Source organism: Trachymyrmex septentrionalis, unplaced genomic scaffold (genome assembly GCF_001594115.1).
Source record: "Trachymyrmex septentrionalis isolate Tsep2-gDNA-1 unplaced genomic scaffold, Tsep1.0 scaffold321, whole genome shotgun sequence".
Lineage (NCBI taxonomy): Eukaryota > Metazoa > Arthropoda > Insecta > Hymenoptera > Formicidae > Trachymyrmex > Trachymyrmex septentrionalis.
Genome location: NW_017305487.1, coordinates 70,752 through 97,742, shown reverse-complemented (window position 1 = coordinate 97,742; position 26,991 = coordinate 70,752). Strand labels below are relative to the sequence as shown.

The 26,991-nt window shown below is 33.6% G+C and overlaps 1 protein-coding gene and 1 long non-coding RNA gene across 3 annotated transcripts; one reads left to right on the top strand and one right to left on the bottom strand.

The window, feature by feature from the left end:
* The first annotated feature begins 2,517 nt into the window (after nt 1-2,517).
* LOC108750130 (pinin) lies at nt 2,518-24,605 on the top strand. Of its 2 annotated transcripts, XM_018489387.1 has the most exons (7): nt 2,518-2,558; nt 2,676-2,842; nt 2,930-3,027; nt 11,850-12,042; nt 23,245-23,418; nt 23,667-23,961; nt 24,151-24,605. In XM_018489387.1, the coding sequence occupies exons 1-7, from the start codon at nt 2,540-2,542 to the stop codon at nt 24,462-24,464; spliced, it is 1,260 nt and encodes a 419-aa protein (XP_018344889.1). In that variant the 5' UTR covers nt 2,518-2,539; the 3' UTR covers nt 24,465-24,605. The 2 variants fall into 2 exon arrangements, with proteins under 2 accessions (XP_018344889.1, XP_018344890.1); XM_018489388.1 differs by lacking the exons at nt 2,518-2,558; nt 2,676-2,842; nt 2,930-3,027 and adding an exon at nt 7,341-7,650.
* A 459-nt stretch (nt 24,606-25,064) lies between these two features.
* Nucleotides 25,065-26,991, bottom strand: LOC108750128. Its single transcript, XR_001939412.1, has 3 exons — nt 26,809-26,991; nt 26,564-26,695; nt 25,065-25,182 (listed from the first exon to the last, which is right to left on the bottom strand). It is a non-coding gene; the product is annotated as an uncharacterized LOC108750128 (long non-coding RNA).

Here is a 26,991-nt window from a genome sequence, read left to right as displayed (position 1 = left end):
TAGATGTCATAAGTGAAAGTGAAAAAATCATATATTTAAAATTATAATATAATTGCTAATGAATTATTTTCTATTACACATAGGATTCTTTATTACGAGAAATAAAGTGCGACTCCGTGTGACAAATATGTAATTTCCAGATTCTAATTGAAATAAAAAAAAAAATTATTTTTTAAAACTTACTTTACAATATTACTGTAAATTCTTATTCGTGCGAATTAATTTAGTTACATAATAAAAATTGTTTACCACGTATTTTTTGACGCAAGTGCAATTCAAAGTTAATAATATAAAATTAAGCAACAAGAATTGGAACTTTTTGTAATAATTAAAATGTGAAGGCAGGAGACAGTCTTTATAAGTATTGGAAGGAAAGGAGAGGGATATTCTATTGGTGAGTAGCGTGACATTTTTCAATTTTGGTAGATAGATTTCTGGAAAGCATTCTGTGTCACTCTGTTTATTTAAATCCATTTGTTGTCTTTTTATATGTATCATCTTGGAGACTATCTTTTTATAATAAGATTGTTTTTGGAGTCAAGAATAATCGTATTATTCCAATCAATCATGATCTAGTTTGTGCAGTGAGATAACAGACGTAGTATTCATTGCTTTTTTGAAATCATTTATATTTTTTTAAACGCGTCTTCAATTTTCTTTTTGTCTGTCCTACATATGAGTAATTACAATCAAAGCAATTCATTTTATACACTACATTTGAGTGATCTTTTTTAATTTTATCTTTATCTGTTTAATAAAGTATTCATACAATTGATTGGTGTGAGCGATATTAAAATCAAATTTTTTTGTGAAAGAATTAAATTTTTCAAATTTTTTTGTGAAAGAATTAGATTTTAAAGATATTATTGAGATAGAGAATAGTAAAATATTTTTTTGAAATTTTAGTGGACTTCGTGCTGACAATATCTTTATGTTTTTTGATATTTTTGAAATTATTTTTGAACGTCGCTTTAATTCTGTTATTTGTATTATTAATAGTTGCAAATAAAAATTAGTGTTTATTGTTTAATTTTGTTTTTATTTTTGACATCTTTATTAATTTTATGTTTTTAATTTTGACTTCTTTATTTTTGTATGTACTGATGATGGTCAAATCTTGACCGAAACGTCTACGTTATTATATTATATTATTTTATAATTTTAAATATATGATTTTCATTTAAGACATCTAATGTTGTGGCTAAATGCTTCCTTTTATTTATATTTTATATTGGTAAGCCATTTTTTTTTAATTTTAATTTACAATACATTTTCATCATTTTTGTGTTTCTCTCTTCGTATTGTACTTTGAATCAATAATATATATGAGAAAGGTTATATGTTCTTGGCAGCACTAGTCAGAGAAAGTGCAGATGAACGGTGTAAAAAGATTAGTTGAAAAGAATACACTGCAAAATAAAATGAGATAACATGATTTCACCTAAACTGTCAATTTTCGACTTCAAGCTACGAACAGAATGCTTGGTCTAGGTATAACAATGTCGTTGGATTTTATCATGGTGATTCCACCATGTTTTGACGTAAACAAAATAATGTAAAAAGCATAAACTAGACGGAAACTGATGTTCAAATGAAACGATTGATCGGCGAAAGTTATGCTTACGCAAGTTATCCCGCATGTGACGGCACCCCTAGGACCCTTAAAGTAAAATCATACAGTGCGAAATAGGGCTGCGGAATAGAGAATGCCCTTATTTTTGAAAAATATTGCATACAAAAAACTAGGGAAATGCTATAGTATACAACCGGTCACAAAAAAGTTACATTTTTTTTTATAGGTTTTGGAATGCAACTTGTTCATCGAGCGATTGGTTCTTATTTCATGAATTCACAAATAAACTGGATTCATGGATTCACAGATAGACTGCATTCCGAAACCCATTGAAAAAATAAGTGTTGCAACCTTTCTGTGGTCGGCTGTGTTAAAAATATCATAAAATTTAATGTACTTTTAAGTTACATAAATTAAATTCCATTTTATAACACTAAATTAAATTTAATGTATCTGCAACTAAAAATATATTTGTACGCTTACAACTAAATTTGACGTAAAGACAAAATAATCGGAATTAAAAGTTTTAAAAAAGTAATCGAGGGAAAGAAAATCCTTGGGTGTGCGTATTTGAACTTTTTGAATAATGTATGTTACGCATATTGTAGTATTTTCCCAGTTTTTTATATGCGATACTTTTCGAGAATAGAGGCTCTGAAGCGTTAATTAGTAATTAGTGATGCTTTTGAGAGTGATGTCCTATGCAGCGGATCGTGCGTAAGCAGATGCGCGTACCGCCAATCACAGAATCATTCTCTTAGATCTGCTGAAATTTGCAAACAGATTTAAGAGAATGATTCTGTGATTGGCGATACACTCCATGGGGGCATCCTGATTGGCTGTCGTGAAGCATTGCGACTGGCGTCGGTTAAAGGTCTAGATAACAGAGATGCGACATTATGTTGATTGGGTTAAGTAGCCACCACCATTTTAATTCAATATAAGTGCTCCTAACCTTATAAGCTAATGACAGTTGACGCAAAAGGTAGAGAAAGTTAAATTACTAGAAAAAGAAAAAAATATTTTCTAAATAAAATTACTGTATTTTTCTTATTTTGTTTTCATTTTTTTAATAATAATAAGTTTATTATTACTGTTGTAGTTTTAATGATTTGTAAGTGCGCTGCTTTATCATGTCCTACAAGTTTGGAGAGGAATCTTTTTAATCTATTTAAGTTTCCAAAGAATCAACAGTTAAGAATAATTTGGAATAAATATATACAGGATACTAATGATGATTATCCAAGGAAAGAAAAGTATCTTTGTGAGGTAATCTTTTTGTTATCAATTAATCTTTAAGTATATTGCAAAACAAAATTCTTTTAATGAATTCTTTTTCGATATTTATTATTTTAGTTATATTTTAATGAAAATCAATGGAAGGATTCCAATCGAAAATTATATTTGATATCATCCGTAATTCCAACTAAAATCAACACAGCTGTCAAGAAAAGGTTAGATTAGATTAAGTTCGATACTAAATATTCTTTTATTCATACAAATAAGAATATTTACACTATAATAATAGTTTTTTATTGCACTTTGACACTTCATATTATCTTAGTTTTTTTCTATATAATCTATATGTATGTACATTACAAAGCTATATCTTGGTGCATTAGATGCAATAGTGAATTAATGCTCTGATTACGTAATTTAGACAACCAATTAGACCATACCTTTCTATGTTGCATCTCTGTTATCTAGATCTCAATCGTCAGTGTATTAACAACTTAGGCTGCATTTTCATGCTGACACTGAACTCTTGATTCGAGCGTTAAAACAGGTTACGTGATAAAAATTGACGAATACTAAGCATCCATTTTGATCATGTGATCTGTTTTAACGCTGAAAATGAGCATCGAGCGTCATCATGAAAAAGCAGCTTAAGGGTGATTTTTGCCAAGCTCCGGTTAGTTTAATCAGAAAGAAACCTGAGAGAGAACATGAAAATCTGTATCCACAAAATGCTGCCGCGCACTACTGTCCTTTAACAAAGTGAATATAAACTACATAGTACATTCACTTTTTTTAGGATATATTGTCCATTTTTCAAGGCTGGAGATGATAAATCTATATTTGGTTCATACAATTGTGCTATATGCAGAAACAGATGTCGGAGACATTGTCTGGAGACATTCTCCGACATCACTTTAGTTGGAATCCTGCAAAGCTACTAGAACTGGTTAAGTTAATCGGAGCTTGGTAAAAGTCACCCTTATTGTAGACCACGCTTAATGTGCACTGAGTGTGTACCAGTTCTACCAGTGAAAAACGCTATAAAAAATATATCAATGGTCGCATTGAATGATCTAAAAGAATACATCAATAGCAGCGAGCGCTTACGAATCCGCTCCGCAACAGGGGCTCTAAGTTTGTTTGCTTTGCATGCTCTAACATGCTCCAAAATGCTCTTACCATAGCATTTACTCACTTTAACGCGCTCGTTGAAGTGAGTAGGAGCTATAGCAGAAACACATTGGAGCATGTTGAAGCATACAAATTGACGCGAACAAATCTCTATTCTTGATAATAGCAATTCCGTATACAATCGACCAATCACAATCGAGAAACTTTATCTTTTTCGTATGCGAAAATTATTCATATGTGCTCGAGAAAAGGATCCCAATTGAATTTGCTGAATGTAATCTATGAAGTCTGTTCGCATTACTTAAAATCTCCAAATATTATGCATTTAAAATGAGATAGATACATATTTAGATATTGGAAAGAGAGAAAGCCAAGATGTTAAGTGCAAAAAGTGCAAGTAACAAATCTGTTCTAAACTTGATGCTTTCATGTAAAAGTATCTTTACTTATGTATAAAGGTTTTATACTTATGTATAAAAATTTCATGATGTCGCTTATCGCAGCGATAAATGATCACGTGACTGAATTCTCACTCAATTTATCTATTATCTAGGCTACATTCCATTTAACGCTTGCAACGCTCGCGATCGTCGTTTGTCCTTATTTAACATTTGATAAGTAACAAGGATGGAATAATTTCACGATTATTATAAGCGTTGAACACAGCTCTTGTCGCTAGCGATACCGTTGAAAAGTTGGATTAATCCAACTTTTAGCGACATCGCTCTTATGCAAAGATTTAAACATGGAATAGCAGGATGTAAGTATAATAAGAGTATTTACTTAAGTTATATTCCATAATATCCTTTCCGAGAAAAATTTTACTCGAAATACTGTAGTATACGTTACATGTCTTATACATATTTTGAATAAAATTTTACTATAATACTAGTATATATAAGACATATAACGTACATATACTACAGTATTTCGTAAAATTTTCCTCGGAGAGAACGTTTTGGAATGTAAACTTAGAATATGGATATCATCATAAAACTTGATAAAAATATATTCATTCGATAAGTTTTCATTCGAAATGAGAGAATGTATAAGTATTAAATAGAAAAATGCGATAGTCTGCTTTACGAAGCGATTATTCGGATTAAGAAAAAGAGTTTTCTTTATCTGAATAGCTATTAGAGCTGCGTAATATAAACGTCACCTAAGTGTCCTCATATATTATCTTATTATCCAATGTTAAACACAAAAATAAAATAATACGTGGGAGTATTCGAGTAATATTTCCAAACGCAGCCCAACTCTAACATTTAATAATTCGCTTCATGAAGTATACCACTATGTTTTTCTGCCAAATTCTTTCATTTTGAGTAAAAATGTGTCAAATAAATATATTTTTATCAAGCTTTGTAGTGATGTCCGTATTCTAAATAATTATTACAAAAAATAAAATAAATACAAATTTCTTATCAATAAACAATTTATGGCTTGCGATTTTATCTCATTTAACTCTGATTATTTTTATTTTTATTTCCAATTTTATTTATATCAACTTTTTTTTATGATCGCTCAATATATTATGCTAATTTAATTATTGTATTATTAAATTATTAGTATTATTTATTATTATTTAATTATTATATTATTATTTAATTATTGTATTATTTATTATTTGCGATAATTTCATGAAATTTTCAGATAGCTGTTGTACACATACTCATGGCATATGTGAAATGATCATAGACAAAAAGAGCATTTCGATTCATGAATGTATGGAAGCATATAACCGGTTATTCGTTGATAATTTTTTAATAATAATTTTTTTTTATTACCCTTTTTAGTACCCAAAATCTCTTTTTTATATTTTCTTTTGAAATTTGTACATTTATTAATGCATACAGATGCTATTAATCTATTTTGCTGTAGTTTCGCATTATTTTTATTTTTGTTGTGCACAATCGCATCAACTTGATAGGCCCAACGATAATATCGTTTTTTCATATGATATTTTGAACTTTATACGACACAATTAATATAATTACAATTAATAAAATATATCGCTACTAGCCCATTTATATAAGTGACATTTGAGGTTAACAAATAAAATTATGTGAAAATCATTTGTCGCTGAATATGAGCGACGAGCGATACCATGAACACATATCTTAATTATTATTTCATTTACACAGTACACTTTACTCCAAAATTATAACATCGATATTATAAAACTGGCCAACTGAGATCACAGTCATTTCATTCTTCAAAGAAATATGATTGGCCAGTTTCATAACATCGATGTTATAGGGTGCTTTTCAACAAGGACACAGTTAGACACAGTACAGTGAATCATTACATTTTTGTTATTTGCCTATGTTAAACAAGAATGAAACGATTCTCTGTTTAACTGTATTCTTGCTGGAAAGCACCCATAACATCGGCGTAAAGCATGCCGTGTAAAGGTGCATTTTCACGAGCTGCTCAAACTGGCCGTTTCAGCGACAAAAAAATCACTTGATGACTTTCATCAAAACTATTAATACAACAATTTATACATAAAAAAGGGTAAGAAGCGTTAAATTTGACATTCGGGCGACAGATTCGAATGTTGTTTGTTTGTTTGTATTTTTCATGTATCATTTGTGATATTAATACGCTGAATTAAACAATTATTAGATTATTTTGATTGCATCAAATCCTCTATCTGGATCAGTAATAAAAAAAAAGAATAAATTAGGTTATGTATATTGCAGTCAACAGTGGTCTACACGGTCGATACAGTATGTCAATGTGAGCGGTTGACGCTTGTATTAGTTAAAACTGTTCAAATTACAAAATTTCAGCCGCTGGATAACGAGCAATAAATCTGTCGCTCGAATTGCTTATTTTAGCAGCACGTAAAAATGTACCTTAATGCTCTGGCAGACCAGCGCGATGTCCAATGAGAGTATACTTTCAGAATAAAAACATCGGTAAAGCTGTACACTCATTGGATATCGCATGTCGCGCGCGTTGGCACAGTATAATCATATCCAGTAGCGACATTGAACGTCGGCACCTTAATGTAAATTTTTAGGTCACATGATTTATCGCCATATTGTGAAGTGTACACAGTAGAGTTATGATAAAACAGGCTCTTAAATTTGAATTTCTATTAAGCTTCTAATACGGCCGCCATATTCGTAACGTTCGTTTCCACCAATGTAGATTAACTTTAATCTCAGTTCAACTTTTCGTCTTTTTCTAGTTCTAAAGATTAAAAAAAGATGAAGAGTAAGTTGAAACGAGATTAAAGTTAATCTGTATTGATGGAAATGGGCATAAGTGTACAAACCGATATATGCGCACTAAAAATTGCAGATCACAAAAAAATTCACTGTCACTACTGGTTATGATTATACTGTGGCGCTGGTGTGCCGGAGACATGACAGAGGTCAATAATGTTCATCTAGTCTTACTAAATCTATGTCCAATTCACGATTTGTGTGTGGAAGATAATAAAATTTCTCCGATCGTTGATCAACTTTGGTGTCGATATTATTTCGATTCTTTGTTGAAGAAATTAGTTTTCTGTGTTATTAAGTGTAAAAGTTTCTAATGAGGAAGTTAGATTGTCAAGAGTTATGGGGAGCCGACAGATTAGAAGCACAGTTAGAAGTTGCCCGCGATGGACTTCGTGGTCTCGATCGTAGCATTCGTAAAATTTTGGGCCGTGATCTTCCTGATGGCGAAAGTGGTCCATTGCAGTCTAGGTTATATTTCATTAAAAAATCTAGTTATTTTCTAGATTCATTCATATTAAATTATTAAATACTTTTAAAAACATTTTATAATAAAATTGTTGAAATATTTTAACAATTTATGTATTGCAGTATGTAACTTTTATTGTCATGAGCTTTCTTACACTTTTATCTAATTGTTATTTTTATACTATGTGTATTACATTTGTATGTTGTATCATCACATTTATATCATTTCTATCATATATAAGTATGTGTTAAATAATATATTCATATATTCTTTATCAGTTATAGTTTCTTTCAACAAGTGATACAAATGACACTGTGACACAATAGATCATTACATCCTTGTTATTTATCAATGTTAAACAAAGATGACATGATCACTGTGTCGCATTGTGTCGCTTGTTGGAAGACACAGTTTTCTTTAACATATATGTAATATTTAAGATTTGTTTTTATATATGTAATTTAAGATTTGTTATTATATCCCTGTATGAGGATTGCACTAGTGGTCTGTTTCCTGCATTAGACCGCACTAGAATTCTCTTTCAATAAATATCAGATATATACAGTATCCTGCATAAGTTTGGGAACACTCTATGTTTTACAGGTTTGCAAATAATTATTTAATTGAAAAAAGAAAATAAAAATACATACGTACATTATCTATAATGTACATATGTATGTACTTTTATTTTGTCTTTTTTCAAGATTCATCATTAAAGATTTAATAAGATGCTATTAAAATATGGAATTTTAATTAAAATGCGATTCATATGAAATCTAATTCTTCGAGACTATTTTTCAATTTTTACGAAGTCTAAAATCAACTTGCGATTCAAATAGTTTACCACTTTTATAGAAACCATTAAACTACAATTAAATAATCTGTATATATACAAAGAACACAAATATGACATTGCCAAACAAGTGACAATATACACATAAACAATAGACCAAAGCGCGAAATTTTGATGCTGTGAAATGATTGTCCAACATATTCTCGGCATGTACAAGCTTATAGGTGTTCTAGATAAATGTTTATCATCATTTAGACGTATTAAACCAAAAACATCTATTGATCGCTATGTAATGGCTTTCCTGTAAAACGTAAAATGTTCCTAAACTTATGGAGGTACTATACTTAACTAGTCACAGAAAACAGACTTTGCAATGAACTGAATTAGTGTAAATAAATGGTCTGTTTTTCTATTCCTGCACTAAACTGCACTAGAACTCTCTTTCTCGCTTTTGACAAATATCAAACATCTATTTCACTTTGAGTTCCAAAAGTGTACACTGGTTCAGCTACAGAAAATAGATCTCAAAATTGATGAGTGTAAGTGTATAGGCAAGAAATAAAAATATTCTAATACAAGATAAAATGATGTTTCATATTACGTTTGTTTTTTATTGCAGCACTAGAATTGCACTAGAACTGAACTGAATTAGAACTGAGTAAGGGCATAGTATAAATAGGCAATAAAAAACGTATAATGCAATCATGGTGAACATGAATCATGTATTGTTAGAATTATTAGATTCATCTAATGAATAAGATGTAATTGCAATTCCACTATTTTCACAATCTTAATTAAAGATAATAAAAGATAGTAAAAAATACAGATGGCATATATTATTACATTTAGACAATATTATTAATATATATATGTAATAGTTGTGTTTCGCTGAACAGCCATTTCTGGGTATCCTGCACCGCTTGCACTGACTCTAAGTCTAGTGCAACCAGTGAACTTTTGCACCGAATTTTCCTATATTACAATAAAGAACAGCTATTGACACAAATTTTGCAATAAAGAACATTTATACATTCATTACAATATACATTTATTACATTAGTTCAGAAAGTTCAGCAATAAAAAAGAAACCTATTGTTTATATTGAAATATTAGATTTGTGGGTGATGAAGATAGAAAATATTAATGCAATTCCATTATTCTTAATAATAAAGACAATAATGGTGTAAAATATTTTTATATGTAGGCTTAGTATCATTTATCTATTTTTAGATTATTTATAGACTGCAGTATTTGTACAAAGTCTGTTTTATATGGCTGAACTTGTATACATTATAGTCTAGGAGTTAGTGACGACTTTCTATGGCTGCGTTCCACTTGACACTCACAACGCTCGTGGAATCATTTCATCCTTGTTGTTATTATCAAATGTCAAACAAGGATAAACGATGCTTGCGAGTGTTACAAGGATAGACATAATAAGAATAGACCGAGCGTGAGGTTTGAAATGTGAAGACTAGGTAGAAAAGGACGGACAATGGATGCCGTGTAGTTTCTCTTTCTGACTAGGAAAGAGTAGGGAGGATGTATGCTCCGTCCCGCTATGACCTTGCTCTGGCCTTTTTTACCTAATTCTTCTATCTTTATACCAAAGTAGAGAACACTCGGTCTATTCTTATTACGTCTATGATTGCGAGTGTTAGGTGGAACGCAGTCTATGTGATTTGATACCAGTATCTGCAAAATCGAATTTAATACCTGCAATATCTGCAAAATCGAGTTCAGAAATACAAAGGAAGACTGTTAGATTGTCATTTTCACATAAAATTATAGGCACATAATTTCTAGATTTTTAATAACTGAAATAACGTTTATAAAATGTTAATGGGCGATTAAAAACTTCTTTCTTATAAACTTATTCTTCAAAAAAAGTATTAAATGACGTAAGAGCACCTTATTTTTTGACATGTTTGACCCGTAACCGAGCAACTTGCGCAACCACTTTGCGCAGCTAGGTACTACTTTTTAATATTCGCACTACTATCCAAAGAAGTTTCAGGCGATATCAAATGATGTTTATGCATCGAGATTTTTAACGACTCAGGCGGAGTGCGTTTCCGTATTGCGGCCGATTCGGACAGCCAGGCATTAACTTTTCTCTTTTCCATTATTTAGACTTAAACTAACAGCATAAAAATTTTCAGTCAGTATCAAATTACGTAACGAAAATCTTTATTAGTTCCCGGACTATTAGTGCTTACACTAGGCCCGTTCTTTTTAGCTGAACTTTTTGCACGGTTTATTTTCTCTTTCTTTCCAACATGGAGAGAAAATAAAAAAAGATGAATTGTGTAAGAACTTTAGCTAAAAAGAACAGACTTAGTATTGCCACCGACAAGATATTCCTACTGTTAAAGACTGCCGATCTCACTGAAGTTTACGTAACTGTTAAAATATAAATGACTAAAAGTAAGAAACGTAATAATATAGCATTAATTTTATTAGTTTTGTAGATATGTATTATATATGTATGTTTAAAACTGAATAACACGATTTTTATTTAAAAACTGTAATTTTAATGTTATTGTTCAAATTTGATTATCAATAGAGATGATAACTATAGAGAAAAAAAATTGTAATTTTGCAGTAATGTATAAGATATTATAATATTACAAGTATATATACTTATTTATGCAGTACTTATGTAATAAAAAATCGTAAATTTAATAATGTTTTATTCAAATATTTATGTCAATAATCGCAAATTTATATCAATTGTCGATAATATGTCATTGTTTTTCAATTATCTTCAAACCCCGGAACTCTATTGTCACAAACTTTGCCCACGGCCGGCCGTCTTTAAAGCTGTGTTTGGGAAATACGCACCGAGTGTCTTAAGTTGATAAAAATCAGTTTTAAACTATTTAAAACATGCTTAATCAATGTTTTTAACATGTTTAAACATGTTTTTTTATGATACTGTTTCATAAACATGTATGAAGCATTAAAAACATCTTTGAGAGACAAAAAAACAATGTTTTCTTCTTAAAAAAAAAAACATCTTTTATTCACTCTGTAGTCCAAGTATCATTCCTTATTGTTCACCAAATGTTAAATAAGGATAAATTGATACCTGGAAACATTCGGTGTATATTCTCGGACGTAGCCTAATAGTATCTCGTCGGTGGTATCACTGACGTCATTTTAAGAACAGTAAAGCTGGAAACACAATGAAAAGTTAGAAACATGGAATAAGAGATTTCAATCTATCATAAAGCATCCGTTCTAATATATATAGTTTTTGATAGATTGTAATTTGTTATTTCCTGCTCCTATTGTCATTGTGTTTTCTGGTTTAAACGGTTCAAGTAGTGTATACTTCTTGAACTAGTGCAATTAATGAGGAACAGAAAACAAAACAAACCTTTAGTTTGATTTATTCTTTTCTAGAATACCTCAAAAACGACTATTGCAAGAAGATCGTCGAAGAGCTATAACAGAGTTCATGAATAATGAATTAGCAGGAGGCAAACGACGTTGGCAAGGTTCTAATGCAGAACCAAAAACAGTTTTTAGTCGATTAAGTGCACGTGTTCCATCTACTGCAGATGATAGTGCTGATGAAGACGATAATATTACCAAGGTAATTTATTTACGCATGAAGAGTGACAATAAAGTTTCAAAAATAATTTTGCTTTCACTAAAGTGACAACATTATAAGTTGTTATTCCCCGCAGTTCCCACCGCTATGTAATCTGAATCTCCTATACGAAAAAAGTAAATTGTCAAGTGTACAGTCATTGTTCAAGTTGCTAGATGCTCAAGCGTGAATGCTTATGATGCTGGCAACTAACTGTATATTTGTCTTCAATGATTTCAAATATACCAATATTGTAGCAATACGCTGAATACAGGCAACACTGTATATATATATATGTGTATATTGCCAGCAGTTTTATAGCAAAATAGTAGTATCAAACAGCTAAATAACAACATTTATCTCACATTGTCGACAATTTATATTGTGCGATCCTAGATTATTATAGCAACATAGCATGAATTTTGATGATGAAGAATTTTAAAGTTATTGGCAAGTTACTGTCTAAAATTATCATATCATGAAAACATTGATTGCCAACAAATACAGACTTAGCTGCAGCAATTCTAGTAACAATACATTTATTTACAAGCAACAAGATAAATACGTTGCTGTCTGGGCTTGTTCATGTCAAAATATTGTGTTCCGTGTTATAAAAAAAAATGAAATGCAATTTAGAGTAAGGAATGATTTTGAGAAAAATCCTGATCGATTTTTTATAAATATCTGTTGATGATCGATGTATCGTTACTTTTCACGAAATGTCACAACTTTGCTCTAAATTGCGTTCTATTTCTTTCTTAACATAGGATTAAAACACGTCTTTATACGAACTAACTTCACGATAACTAAAATAATTGAAATTCGTATGCAGATAGAAGATTCAGACTACACAGCGATGAAAAAAAAAATCAATAGTGTTACTTCGAAACAAAATTAATTTTAACTTTATTATTAAAATGATCTATATGTACAGTATGCATGGGAAGTTTGGGGGTCTCTTCTAGTTGTAATTCACCCTCTTTTGCTGATAAGTTAGCTACAAGGCATACCAAACAATTGTCCACATAAGACTGAGCTTGTTTACGCATAGACGGGAACTAATAGTCATTTCGTAATCCCTGTATTACTTTTTTGACTCCGCAATGGGCATTATTATCATAATACACACGCAAAATATTTGTTATCATACAATCAGGTACATAAAAGCGAGACTTATCGTCGTCTTTTTTGTATATTAGTCCTTCGATTAACATAAATTTATCATGTTCTGATTCTTCAAGGTGATCTACGATTGTACGAATTCGTGGGTCTGATAGCTGTCGGTATTGTAATTTCTTTTCAAGCGGAATAGTTTCAACCGCAGCTGCTATGCGGCTTAACGCATCTACATGCATCATCCTGTTCCCTTGTCGGTGCTGTACATTAAAGTCATATAACTCTGTAACCGAATAGTCCGCGCGCAATACGCGGATTTAAATTTGCTTTATTAATCGCATATTGCGTGACAATCGGTAATTACGGTAAATTTAACGCCATATAAATAAATATGGAATCTCTCAATCGCTTTAACAACGGCTAACATTTTGAGTTCAAACGAATGGTAACAGCTTTCTGCATTCGTTGCTTGATTATAATAGGCAATTGCCGCCCACAATCCCGAATTTTGCTTTTGTAAAAGAATTGTTGCTAAAGCAACTGAGCTTGCATCCGTGTATAATTCCGTTTCGCGACTCGGATCATATAACTGCAACATTGGAAAGGTAACAAGTGATGACTTTAGTTTTTCAAATGCTGTTATGCACTGTTTGTTAAACTCAAACGCTACTAATTTTTTAAGTAATGAATAGAGTGGTCTAGCTATCTCGGCGAATCTAGGAACGAATCTTCGAAAGAAGCTAACCAAACTCAAGAATCTCTGTAGTTCATGAATATTTTTAAGCACTGGGAACTTTTTAACGGCTTCTACATGCCGCTCGCTCGATGTAATTCCTTGCTTAGTCAAAATATATCCTAAATATTCAATCGTTTTTTTTTTCCCCAGAAATTGACATTTCTTATAATTGACTTCAAAAGCATGTTGTTTTAACAAATACAAACGTGACAAAATCTTTAGATTTTCATCCACGGTTTCAGTCGGAATCAGAATATTATCTACATAAACTAATACTTCATCTTGACGTATTAATATTCCTATTATAAAACGCGTAATAAACGCTTCTGGAATTCTGCAGGAGATTCTGAATACCCAAATGGTAATTTTACATACTCATATTGTCTTTCTGGCGTAGCGAAAGATAAGTACTTTGTGAACTCTGGAGATATTGGAATAGCGTGACAGCTTTCTTTCAAATCTAAAAGAGTAAAAACGCTTTATTACAATAGCTATATTAGCTTTATTAGCTTTATTAGCTTTATTAGCTAATCGAGATAGGCAGTCTTCTATGACTGGAAAAGGATACTTCTGTTTCACTATCCTGTCATTTAAGGAACGAAGATCGACACATAATCGTAAATTCCCATTTCGTTTACGGACAGGTACAATACGTGAACAATATGGTGAACAACTCTCTTTAATGATATCATATTTCAACAGATCTTCTATAATTTCGCGGATCTGCAGCCGCTCGATCCATGCAAACTTCCGAGGGACATACGCGAAGATCGAATTATCTTTAAGCGATACTGTGACTGGTTTAAGTTTTTCTTGTTTTTCTATCGGTTTGTCATATGCTTCTTTTATAATGTCGTAATGTTCGCTTATCAACATCATGACCAAAATCAGTCTTGATTTCCGAAAGTGCGATGGGAAAATCATCTATCTTAATTATGTCTGCTGATGCAACTTCATTTATTAACTTTAAGTTATCTTTAGCTTTCTTTTTTAGAGTTAGAGATAAATCATTTTTAAACAAAAAATCTGTACCGAGTATTAAATGTATAGACCAATTATTTGTGTCAATAATATTAAAGGTAACTCGATTAGAAGTTTCTGACAATTCGGCTAACCGAATTCCGATATCTTTTTGGCCAATGACCTTGATTTGCAAAGCGTTTAGCGTGCGTTGGACAGTAACTGCATTATAAGGAAAATCCGAACCGAAAAGGAGTTTACAAACTGACCTTTGTATAAATGATACTGGGCTACCTGAATCGATAAGGGCCAGTAGATCGCACTTTTTCCCTTCGATGCAATTAACCTTAACTGTTGATTTCTTCATTTGAATTTGTGTTGTCCCATCATCCCCGACGCAGGCTACGTTCGTTGGCTTCTTGGTTAAGTCGTCCTTGGTTGACGTGTTCCATTTCAGTGGTCTCCCTTGCAGCTGCCACGGTATTATTGGTCGATGTGTTTTGGGAGGCATTCTCCTTCCGTCTCAGCGGAGCTTCCAGCAGTCAGCCTTAACATGACCTTTCGCTTTAAAATAAGCGCACGAGACATCTGATTTGGTTTTCCAAAGTGAATCGCTTTCGTCGATGGCGAATCAGGTGTATCACGTTCTTTTGTTTTTTCCTTTCTTACCGAAGATGGAGAAGATTTCTTCGTTGCCGCCGCACATATATTGGTTGCTTGATGCATTCTCTCCAGGAATTCGTTGACCGTTTCAATGTAAATCATCGCAGCAGCACTTTTAATAGCGTAATCTTGGATTCTTCCAATCAACAAATTGATAATACTTTTTTGCTCAAGGTGCAGAGGTTGAAATAGCTTAATCTTCCTTGCGGCGTAGTCCAAAAAATCTTCCTTAGAGGAATTCCAACGACAAGTTTCCGCTTTTTGAATCACCCTTGTAAAAGATACTTGTCGCCTAAACCTTTTGATGAAGACTTCCTTAAAAGTGAACCATGAATCCGTGGACTCTTCTTCCATATCATACCAATCTCTTGCTAATTTCTGTAGTTTGCCATTTGCGGCTAGTAGTTTTACATTGTCGTTAACCCCATGAACAGCAGCAGCGCGTTCAACTTTACGCAACCAACGATCTGCGTCGTCATCCGTCGAACCATAAAACACTAGTATTTGTGAAGCCAAAAGAGTTTTTTTTCCATACAACACTTAATCGCGGTACGGCATAGCAGAGGTGGATAGTTCCTATCCCACTTCTGAGAAAATAGATGTTGTAAGGCAGCAACACGATCACGTGTATGACTTCCGAAATAGTAACGTTTCGAAAGGGAAAGGAATGTTGTCAGGATTAATCTGAAGGAGGGATAATTTAGGAAACTCCTTGGAAAAAAAGGGCGTACAATTCTCAAGTCGTGATATACGTTATTCACTATATGAAACACACACTTTATTCGAAGTCTGGTAAAGGACTACACATATATCCTGTACAAAGGAATCGCTCAGGATCTCGCTCCTTCTGCCACTATCGCAAGTCAACCAATCCGAAAAGGTATTATTATCGACGGGCCAATCGCAAGGCACGACCAATCGTGTGCCAAATGGCGAGTGATCGAAGCGCTGCCAGCGATGAGGCGCGAAAACTAAACTTATAATCTATGAAGGAGCTATCTTACAATATGAAGCAAATGTTGTCACGACGTGACAATTCTGGAGCGTCATATTGAACTAAGAAATAGTGATGCGAATTCCAACCCGTCTGCAGCAGGGTTAATAGCATGAAGAGGACATAGGCGGACACACAACGCAAGTATACATGAATATGAACTCATCGTAGTGTATGTACCTTCTTATACCCTCTTCATGTTATTAACCGTGCTGCAAGCGGGCTGGAATTCGCATCACTGCTAAGAAATGCTAAAAAAGATCTCAATTTCGAAATATTTTGTCGTTCTCAGCATAGATTCCATCTCACGGACACGTATTAATGTGTACTTTAATCCTGAAAAAGGATTTTTAAATCAGTAAGAGAGAAAAAAAAAATTGTTATACAAAAATTGTATGGTTTAGTCGGACGACAAATATATAACATATAGGTTAATACAGACGACTTTAGGATAGTTCCTGAGTACTCAGCTAAAAACTCCGCGTTGACAGTGGCGACACAGAATCAATAGAAGGAATTAGGCATGTGATCAGCGTCACCAGTTGGCCTGGCGTAACCGGTAGCCACACACGCACGAGTCTATGTCCGTATGACCGCCTTCGGTGCACTGAGAGCGAACGAGACAGCAAGAAAACGTCCGTTCTTCTCGCTCTAGTCATATTGTTTCAAGCGACCGAAAATGCTTTCTCTACAATCCCGATCGCTTGATATCAATAAGAGGCGATTTTAGATAATGTATCAATTTTAATAAATTGTAGCAATAATATACTTCATTAATGGCCTAAACACAAAAGATGACCGTAACTGAGTTGTGGAACGTAAATCGTAGTTGTAGATTAATCAAAACATTGCGTGTGTGTTGACCCACGACTACGTTTTATGACTTAATTATCTTTGTGCTGAACCCTAACCCTTCGTGATCACACCTCTTAAGAATTTTATGTTAGTCACAGGGGCAAAATGACCTCAACATTTTAATTGATTGCCGTATTTACAACTTTTGTTCTTTAAAAATCACAAAAATTACTGAAGATATTTTAAACATTATAGAATATGGAAATACAGTGGCTTTTTAAAGTTTTTAATTATAACATATTTTAAAAAATTGCAAAGATTGACCAAGGAACAACATGCGATTGAAAGTGCAAAAATGATATTTTAAACTTCGGCAATTTAAGTTCTCTTTTAAAAAAAATTTAGAAATATAAAATTTTACACCTTTTTGGGGTCCCGTAAACTTTAGGCTGAAGAATTAATTCAGAATAGTATAAATTATGTCAAAACGTGACAGTTTACGAAAATATTAATAAATTCGAGTTGCAAGAAATTGGTGTAGTCGAGCTTGTAGAGTAGCAAGATCAGAACGCTGGAAGTCCCAAGTTCAATTCCGTTTTTTTTTTTTTTTTTCTGAAATAATTAATCAAGTTAATAGTAAACATATAAGGTGTAGTAAAAAGAAATCTATTATTTTTGCATTAAATTGAAGGCTTTATTTAGCATAGAATGATCCGATTTAGGTCAAATATGCACCGTTTTGTTCGATAACTTGTTGCCATTTTGAAGGTAATTTCATTATGCCTCTCTCATAGAAACCCTCGTCCCTATTGGCAAAAAACTGGGACAGTCGATTTTCACAAGCTTCTCTTGAGGCGAATTTTTCATCAGCAAAATCATTCGCCATAGACAGGAACAGGTGGTAATCACTTGGTGCCAGGTCCGGACTATAAGGTGGATGCATAAGAACCTCCCAACCAAGCTCCCGGAGCTTCTGGCGAGTCACTATCGATGTGTGTGGCCTGGCGTTGTCTTGATGGAACACAATTCCTCTCCTATTGGCCAAAGCTGGCCGCTTCTGGGCGATTGCTTCTTTCAGACGGTCCAATTGTTGACAGTACAGGTCCGAATTAAGAGTTTGGCCGTAGGGGAGCAGCTCATAGTAGATGATTCCCTGCCAATCCCACCAAACACACAGCAAAATCTTCCTGATCGTCAATCCTGACTTGGCCACCGTTTGCGCCGGCTCATCGCGATTCGACCACGACCGTTTTCGCTTGACGTTGTCGTAAGTGACCCACTTTTCATCACCAGTAACCATTCGCTTCAGAAATGGGTCGATTTTGTTGCGATTCAGCAGCGATTCGCAGATGGAAATTCGGTCCATGAGGTTTTTTTGCGTTAACTCGTGTGGCACCCATACATCGAGCTTCTTTTTGTATCCAGCCTTATTTAAATGGTTCCAAACGGTTTTTTGTGCAATGTTTAGCTCCTGGGCAATCGAAACAGTGCTTACATGACGGTCGGACTCGACGATTTCCATTATTTTATCGACATTTTCGACAATTGGCCTTCCAGAGCGTGGTGCATCTTTGACATCAAAATTACCGGAACGGAATCGACGAAACCAAAATTGCGCGATATTGACTGTTACAGTATCAGGACCATAAACACTATTCACATTTTCAGCCGCCTGGCTTGCGTTTTCGCCTTTATCGAAGAAAAACTGTAAAATATGGCGTATTTTCTCTTTGTTGGTGTCCATCTTTGACACGCGCTCAAACAATACTGACTCAAGCAATCACAAAACTGTCTGAGAAGTTTTTTTAGTACGAAATCTTATCTTTCTAACGCCATTTGGCGTAACCCGATCGCACTTATACAACGCGAGATACAGATTACTAAAGCCATCTATTGGAAAAATAATAGATTTCTTTTTACTACACCTAATATATTAGGTCAAATGTATTTTTATATAATTTTTGAAATAATTCATATATGAGAGTTCTAAAGCAACAACTGTAAAAAAGAAATCTATTTATTAGACAAATAATAAATTATTTAAAAATTGTAGAACATATAAAGGCTTTCATTTGTACATTATTAAATTACATTAACTTATTATTGACATCATCTTTATTATTTATATTAATAATTTTGCTTTCGAAATTTTGTTAATTGTCAGAATTTTAAATTCGGATTAAGTCTGTCGCCATAGTTGTCATTAGGTCATTAATTTAAATGAAATCCATTTTCCTTCAAAAAATCTAAAAAACGCGTTTTTGTAATGACGGTGCGTTTATCAAATGCGCTTGGTATCGATCAATATTTTGTTTTAAATGTTTTGGTAATTATTTACATTAAGGGACATCCTGCCGATGACCTTGACATATGTTGTCAAGATCATGATTCTGAGTAACTTTGCTTTAACAACTAGGTGGCTTTTATAATTTCTGAAATATTATATTACATTTAAACGTTTAATTTATGTAATAAAGCTTTCTACACTCACTCCTAAAAAAAAAAAACGGCAAAATACTAAAAATTTGGGAAAATTTTTCCTTTTAAATATAATAATTATAACGTGGTAAATAATGAACATAAAAATATATTTAAAAATGTAAAATAGTTTGAAATGCTTACTTTAAGAATCTTGAATGAGAAAATACAAAAGTGATAATCAAAAGTCCAAGTTTGAAGTGATAATCAAAAGTCTAAGTTTGCGATGGTGCATGATATGAATTAGATGTCACAACTTAATGAGGCAACACGTATACGAAAGATTGAATTGTATCTTTAAATCGCTTTTTTATCGAGCTTATACGATAATTTATCGCTGAGTTATTTCCAAATTTAAGACACTGCTATCAGCTCAAATTATGGTTTTATCTCTTCTCAATATGAACTGGTGGAATTTGACTGGTTGGAATGTCATTGTATATGTATGTGTACGCGCGTGCGTATTGACTCCTACTTGTTCAAGAATGTCACATTGGGAGTTGTGATTTTAATATACGTCTTAGGTTTTCAAAGACAGTCCACGTCAAATCTATTCCGGGAAAGTTCACATATTTGATCGTTTTTACTGATACGTATTTCATGACCTAAATATTTGTAAGATATCATTTGCTCTACGTAACTTCCGTCAATGCTGTAAGAATGTTAGGATGATTGGTTCTTCGACGGTGCAGGGATCGGGATTAAAGTGAGAAAATGCTCGTCTTCTTCGATTACAACGCTTTTTAACGCACAAGATGCGTATAGACTGGATACTCGTACAATGTAATCCCTTTGGATCGTTTTTCTAAACTGACTCGCTGGTTGCTCGAGGGCTGCCCCTATACGCGAAAATCAGCGAAAATCAAAGATGTCGGCGAAGATCGTTCGATTGATTACAACGCCACGACGCTATCTCGTAGCAGTCTCTCAGCAGTGATGCGAATTCCAGCCTGCTTGCAGCACGGTTAATAGCATGAAGAGGGTATAAGAAAGCGGCACGTACGATAAGTCCATATCCATGTACACTTGCGCATGCGTTGTGTCCACCTATGCCCTCTTCATGTTATTAATTGTGCTGCAAGCTGATTGGAATTCGCATTGTTGCCTTTCAGATGTCGCCGATTCCCGCGGCTATCGTTTGATCAGCATTTCTCACACGACTCCGCTTTAGACACAAAGTGCGACGCCGATGTTTTTTCTTTTACAAAAGAAGTTAACTCGCAGGCTTCAACCACATACATCAAAAGATAATGTCACATATCTTCTGAAAATAAAATTTGTCATCAGTTTAGTGTTTTAATATTGATTTTTAAACCTACTTTTCGAAAAACTAAGAAATTTAGAGGAAATAGGCACAACAGAGAAGTTATCAGCGTCAGGACTGTGGCTCAGTAGCAGGACGGAAGTCTACCATGACGGAAGAGACTCAGGGTCTCGGATCGAATTTCGGCGCTCTAATATTTTTCTCGTGTTATTACTTATTTCTTACAAAACTTTATTCGTTCTCTCCAGCACTGTTTTGGCGCCATCAATATACTCGGAGATTAGAACTATGTCGTCTGCAAATCTTAAATGGGCATTTTATATTTATGTCAAGAGTGTCCCAGTTTATGCGTTTTCATATACAAGGTAAGGTCTCAGAAATAAGATAGGAGCCGCATTGGGATCGTAGAATGGGCCAAATTTAGAGAGACTCTACTATACACTGCAGTAATCAAATATATGTACGAGAATATCACAGCAAGTGTCAGGCTCATAAAGATATTGATAAATTCCATATAGAGAGGGGAGTGCCGTCAGAGTGACACTTCTACCATAAAGATATTTACAACCCTGTTGTAATATGCAGGGTGTTTCTAATACAATTAGGTGCAGAAGCGCGTGCAACACATATCCAGCGTACCATGACATGGAAGGGTCATGACATTAATATTTGTAAAAGTACATGTGAAGAATGCAAAGATTACAGAAGTCAAATTTAGAGAGACTCTACTGTATCGGTCTATTCTAGAGTCAGTGGTGGTCTATTCTACAGTCTGCTAGTGCTTCCAGCATCTTAACATTAATTTATCGCTTTTTTGTAGTTCATGAGTACCAGGGTGCAATCCACTAAACACTTCAAACGCTTCAGATGCTATCATTACAAATACAATATAATATTTCCGATAGAATGATCCATTAGTGCTACTAACATTGTCAATACTATACAAGTGGATCAATCGTGAAGCGTTGGAAGCATTGTATTATTAAATGTAATTTACAAATAATTCGATCTTGTACATATTCCTAAAAAGACATTGAAGGAATAATTAATATGAAGACGAACGTGGCATTAATACATGCAATAAAGATTTTTCAAGAATCTTGTAGTTATATTTATGAAAACAAGAATATGTATAGATCTTGTAATAGTAACAGTAGAAGAAACAAATATAAATACAACTTTGAAATAAAAGAAACGAATTCTTAAAGTACGTATGAACATCTCCAGTATTAACATTTATTAATTATATAGTCATTATTTTTAATTTCAATATAAAATATTGAAACCAAACGAATAGATTACAAAGCACATAGGTTATAGTATTCTCGAGCTTCCCGCATTTTTAAAATATCGCTTCGGGGTGCTGTCTCATGACAATTAGAATTTCGAAAAACGGAATCTCGAAAAAGTAATAGAGTGGGGATCAAACCAATCAAAATTATTTGGGATGCATTACTGTTCGTCTGCATATATTCGTTAAATACACGATTATCGAAATTAAATTCCCATACGTATAAAAAGAAATTCATTATTAATAAATAATTGTTCGATAAGTATTCATTTTTCCAGAATATAAATATAATCATTTACTTATATCGTTGGGGATAGAATTGCGTACTTGTCGGTCCGAAATTTTTGTGATTCTCCATGAAGAGACTATTCTAGATTCTCCATGAAGCGACTTTCTCGGAAATGTTGGAAAAATGCTAGAAAAATACTGGAAAAATGCTGAAAAATGATAGAAAAGAACGCAAATTCACTACTTTAAAAAACAAATTTACTGTTTTCGAAACACAAAAATAATGTAAGAAAATAATTTGTGTTTTTAAAATAGTAAATTCGTTTTTTTAAATCAATGAATTTATTTATAAAATAGTGAATTTATTTTTAAAGCAGAGAATTTATTTTAAAATCGTGAATTTGTGTTTTAGAGCAGAGAACTTGTTTTAAAGTAGCAAATTTTTTATAACGCATGCTTGCATTGTAGTATTTCGTGATTGCGACAGATTTCTTAACCTCAATAGAGTCGTTAACTTTAACGCTTTAACATCTCAGTTTGCGGAGCAAAGCGACGCTTATTTCTGCCAGATTTTTTTATTTCAAAAACGCATCGAATAAGTCTAATTTTATTGATTTTTTAGCTGATATTATGCTAAACTGTATAACTACCAAACTAATATATATTTTGATATTATTAAGCCTGCTGTATCATCCAGAGTAATAGCTACTCCTCGAGAAATTCCTTCACGTCAAGAAGTTATCAGACGAGAAAGAACAGATGAGCGTAGTCGACAAAGAAATAAACGAATGTTTGGTGCACTTTTAGGTACTTTACAAAAATTTAGACAAGAGGAAACTAAACTCAAAGCGAAGGTAGGATATATTTAAATTTAATCGCTAATTAAGTAGCTTATCACGAAGTATAATGCTTTTTAGGCTTTCACAGGTATTATCTCAAAGATACCAAAAGATTTGCGAGTTATCACCGTATTTTCATCTATTGCTAATGCCAACATTTCATGAATCTTGTCAGGTGAAATGTTGGCATTAGCAATGGATGAAAACATGGCGATAATCCGCAAACCTTCTAATGTCTTTGAAGTATAATGTTTCATTTGCAGGAAGATAAAAAAGCAGAAGTGGAAGCTAGAGTAGAAGAAGCTAGAAGACGAGAAAAAGAAGAATTGCGAAGAGAAAGACAACAATTGTTTTTGTCACGAAAACGGCAATTGGCTGAAGTGCGAGCATTGGAAGCAAAGCTTGCACGTAGTCGACAATTTCAAGATTGGCGCAATGCACAGTTACCTCTTGCTTTATTTATTAAAACACACGCACAACCTTCTATTTATTACATACCAAAACGTAAACATCCACAAACAGACATGTTATTAGCGCAGTCCACGAAAGAACTTCATGGTTAGTAATCTCATAAATATTAGGTCTGTTCTTTATAGCTAAATTATACATTGTATCTAAAATGAAATAAATCTTTGAATTTTGGTAAAGGTCAGTTTTAATGCAATATAATAAAGAATAGTCTTATTATTGTATGTACAATAAATTCATGTATATTTATGCAAATGTATATTTTTTGTATTGTTTCAGAGGAAATTGAAAAAAGAGAAAAAGCATTGGTTGAAGAATTAAATCTAATAGAAGTTCAGATAGGGTTAAGCAAACATTCACAAAACTTTGAACCATCTTCGTCTTTACATACTGTAGAAGCTCCACGTTTACTAGAAGAGGGTGAAGAAAATCGAGATCCTAATCCAGAACATAATATTGAGGCTGCAATCAATGATAGTAATGATAATGCTGATATTTCAATAGAGTCTGTAATAAATGAAAATTGTGATGATACAGAAAAAAAGGAAGAAGTACAATTGGACCAAGTTCAAGATGATGTAAACAATGGCTAGTATATTTGCTACAATAAAAAGTTATACATATTATGTATGTACAGCCAATGGTCTGACATAAAATGAGGATTTTCATAGTAAAAGAATTTTCATAGAGTCTTCAAGTATTGTTTTATGATTCTATAATTAAAGATATCCTAAAAGATCAAAAACTTGTAATTTTATTAACATACAAATTTGTAATTCAGTTTTATGACTTTAATCCATGGTGGAAGGATAACATGGTGTGTGGACAGTGTCTCTTTCTAAATTATAGTCCATTTTTATTTTAAAACTGTCTTAAATATGTCTTGAGATGTTAATACAGTCCTTGTGTTGATTTATGACATTTTAAGACTGTACTTAAGACACTTTTAAATGCAAAAATCCACTATGAATACCAGCCCATGTTTCGCGGTTCATAGTTGGTAGCCCTTAAATTTTATGAACAGTCCATAGACAGACAAGGCAGGATTTAGAAAGAGACATTGTGCAACTGCACACAGCATGTTATCCCTTTCACCATGGTTTAATCTTTAACAATAAGAATCTTACTGGACCGATTTAAAAATTCAACAATAAGGAATAGAAATTCTATTTCTTATATATTTGAGTGGCCCAGGTTCCGGTGCAGCCGGATTAACGTGATCAGTCTTATTCAATATGCCTCCGACCCTCTACAAGAATTTCCCAGAAAAGAAAAGAAAACAGGACTGCTATGTTATAAGATCACCGGAATCTGAAACAGATGAAATGCAACGTAAAATGCCACGTAACTCCCTCCTCCCCCTCCCGGGACGCTTCGAAAGGGAACCAGAGGGGGGAAGAGAAAGAGGGAGCGAGCCGCGGCAACCGCCGGTGCTGCACAGTTCAAATGGAAATATCAATGGCCTTAAAAAAGGAGAAGAGCAGTCTGCAGACTTTAGGTAAGGGGTGTTGTAGGGCAGGAAAAATGTCCAGAGGGTTTTGAGAGGAGAAGTTCCTGAGATAAGCAGACAAATGGACATCTGGATTTGTCCCTAGTGAGCTGACAATTAAAGATATGGTTGGCATCCTGTCTGGGATCCTCGCACGGGCATGCTGTGAATCTACCATGTTATTTCTATGAAGACTGTAGTTGAGGTTGTAGTGGTTGGATCTCAGTCCGTTGACCAATACTATCTCGCTCCTACTAAGAGCTCCCCCTAAGTTTAAAGTAAGATTTCGCTGACTCTGGTGGATATAGGGTGGGATAATGCGCGCAAGTATCCCTGGCTTTGCTCCCAAGATAGTTGTTAAAGTACTGCTGCGATCTAGATCTAGCCTCCACTTGAAGGTCCGGGTAGGGAGTTAAAAAGAATCTTCTTGGGCCCTGAGGCATGAAGAACATGCCTCCTTAGCTGCTTTATCAGCCATCTTTTTGCCCAGAATACCCTTGCGCCGGAATCCAGAAGAGAGAGCATTCGATATCGTTTCCCTCCAATTTCAGTAAAAGTTTGATTCTATGAATAATATAGTTACCATTGACCAGCTTGGCCTCCAGCTCCGAGAATCAGAGAAAATTATGATTTTCTGGTAACCGGCATCTAGTGCAAGGATAAAGGGCCTGTAAAATAGGCTATAATATAGCTCAGGCTATGAATAGCAAGTGAACCGCTGTGAATACCAAGGAGTTCGAGGTTAATTTGTATTTAAAGCAGTGATCACAACACACACACACACAAGTTCTGGTGAAAGAAGGCCGCACCTGTGTAGCCGTCCTCCGATATTCTAGGTCCGTCCGTATAGATTATAAGAGCAGAACTGTCAAGATTCCGGAGGTTGTGACTAAATTCCTGAATGATTTCACAATTAGAACTATCTTTACGGTATGTCACAAAATCTTTAGGAAAGATGAAGGTCGAATAATCGCGTTCAAACGCTGGAAGGGAGCAAGATCTGTGCATGTACGCCAGTTCGTGTTTGTTAGTGACATAAAATTTAAAAAATTTCTTGAGAATGAGCGTTTTTTGCTTACCGGGGTAAGCAATACTCTCTCCAAATGCTTTATATTGTTAATGACTAAATAATTCTTTTTGAACATGCACTTTAATAGAAATCTCTCACTCAAGAGAATAAATCTAAGTTTTAAAGGCAGTTACCTCACATAGCATTGATTGGGGTCGATTATTGTCACTCTGATGGCCTTGTATTGTAACCTTTCCAATTGAAGGAATTAGCCATGCTAAGGAAAAATAGAGCAGGCGTCCTCTACGGCGCCCCTGAATAGTGATCTGTAAATAGAGCAAGCACTGAGGGTGGGAACTCCACCATACAACCATGAGCAAGGAAATAATGTTGATAATTGCTTGCCCCTTTTGGACAAGGTACTTGAAATAAAAATTACCTTTTATTCTACTGTCCAGAGTCATTCCTAAAAATCTGACTTGCTCGATCCTTGGTATGGCCTTGTTGTCCCATGAGTGAATGGTTAGCGATTGGTTTGTGCTTTTTGAATGTGAAGATCATCCATTTGAATTTGTAAGGGAAAAGATCCAAGTCTCTGTCGCTAAGAAAGACTGCAACATTG

What these genes read in the sequence shown, in the direction of transcription:
- LOC108750130 (XM_018489387.1), top strand. An exon ending in AAGAAAAGTATCTTTGTGAG is followed by an intron (nt 2,843 to 2,929) that starts GTAATCTTTTTG and finishes TTATTATTTTAG; the next exon opens with TTATATTTTAATGAAAATCA. An exon ending in AAACTAAACTCAAAGCGAAG is followed by an intron (nt 23,419 to 23,666) that starts GTAGGATATATT and finishes TTTCATTTGCAG; the next exon opens with GAAGATAAAAAAGCAGAAGT.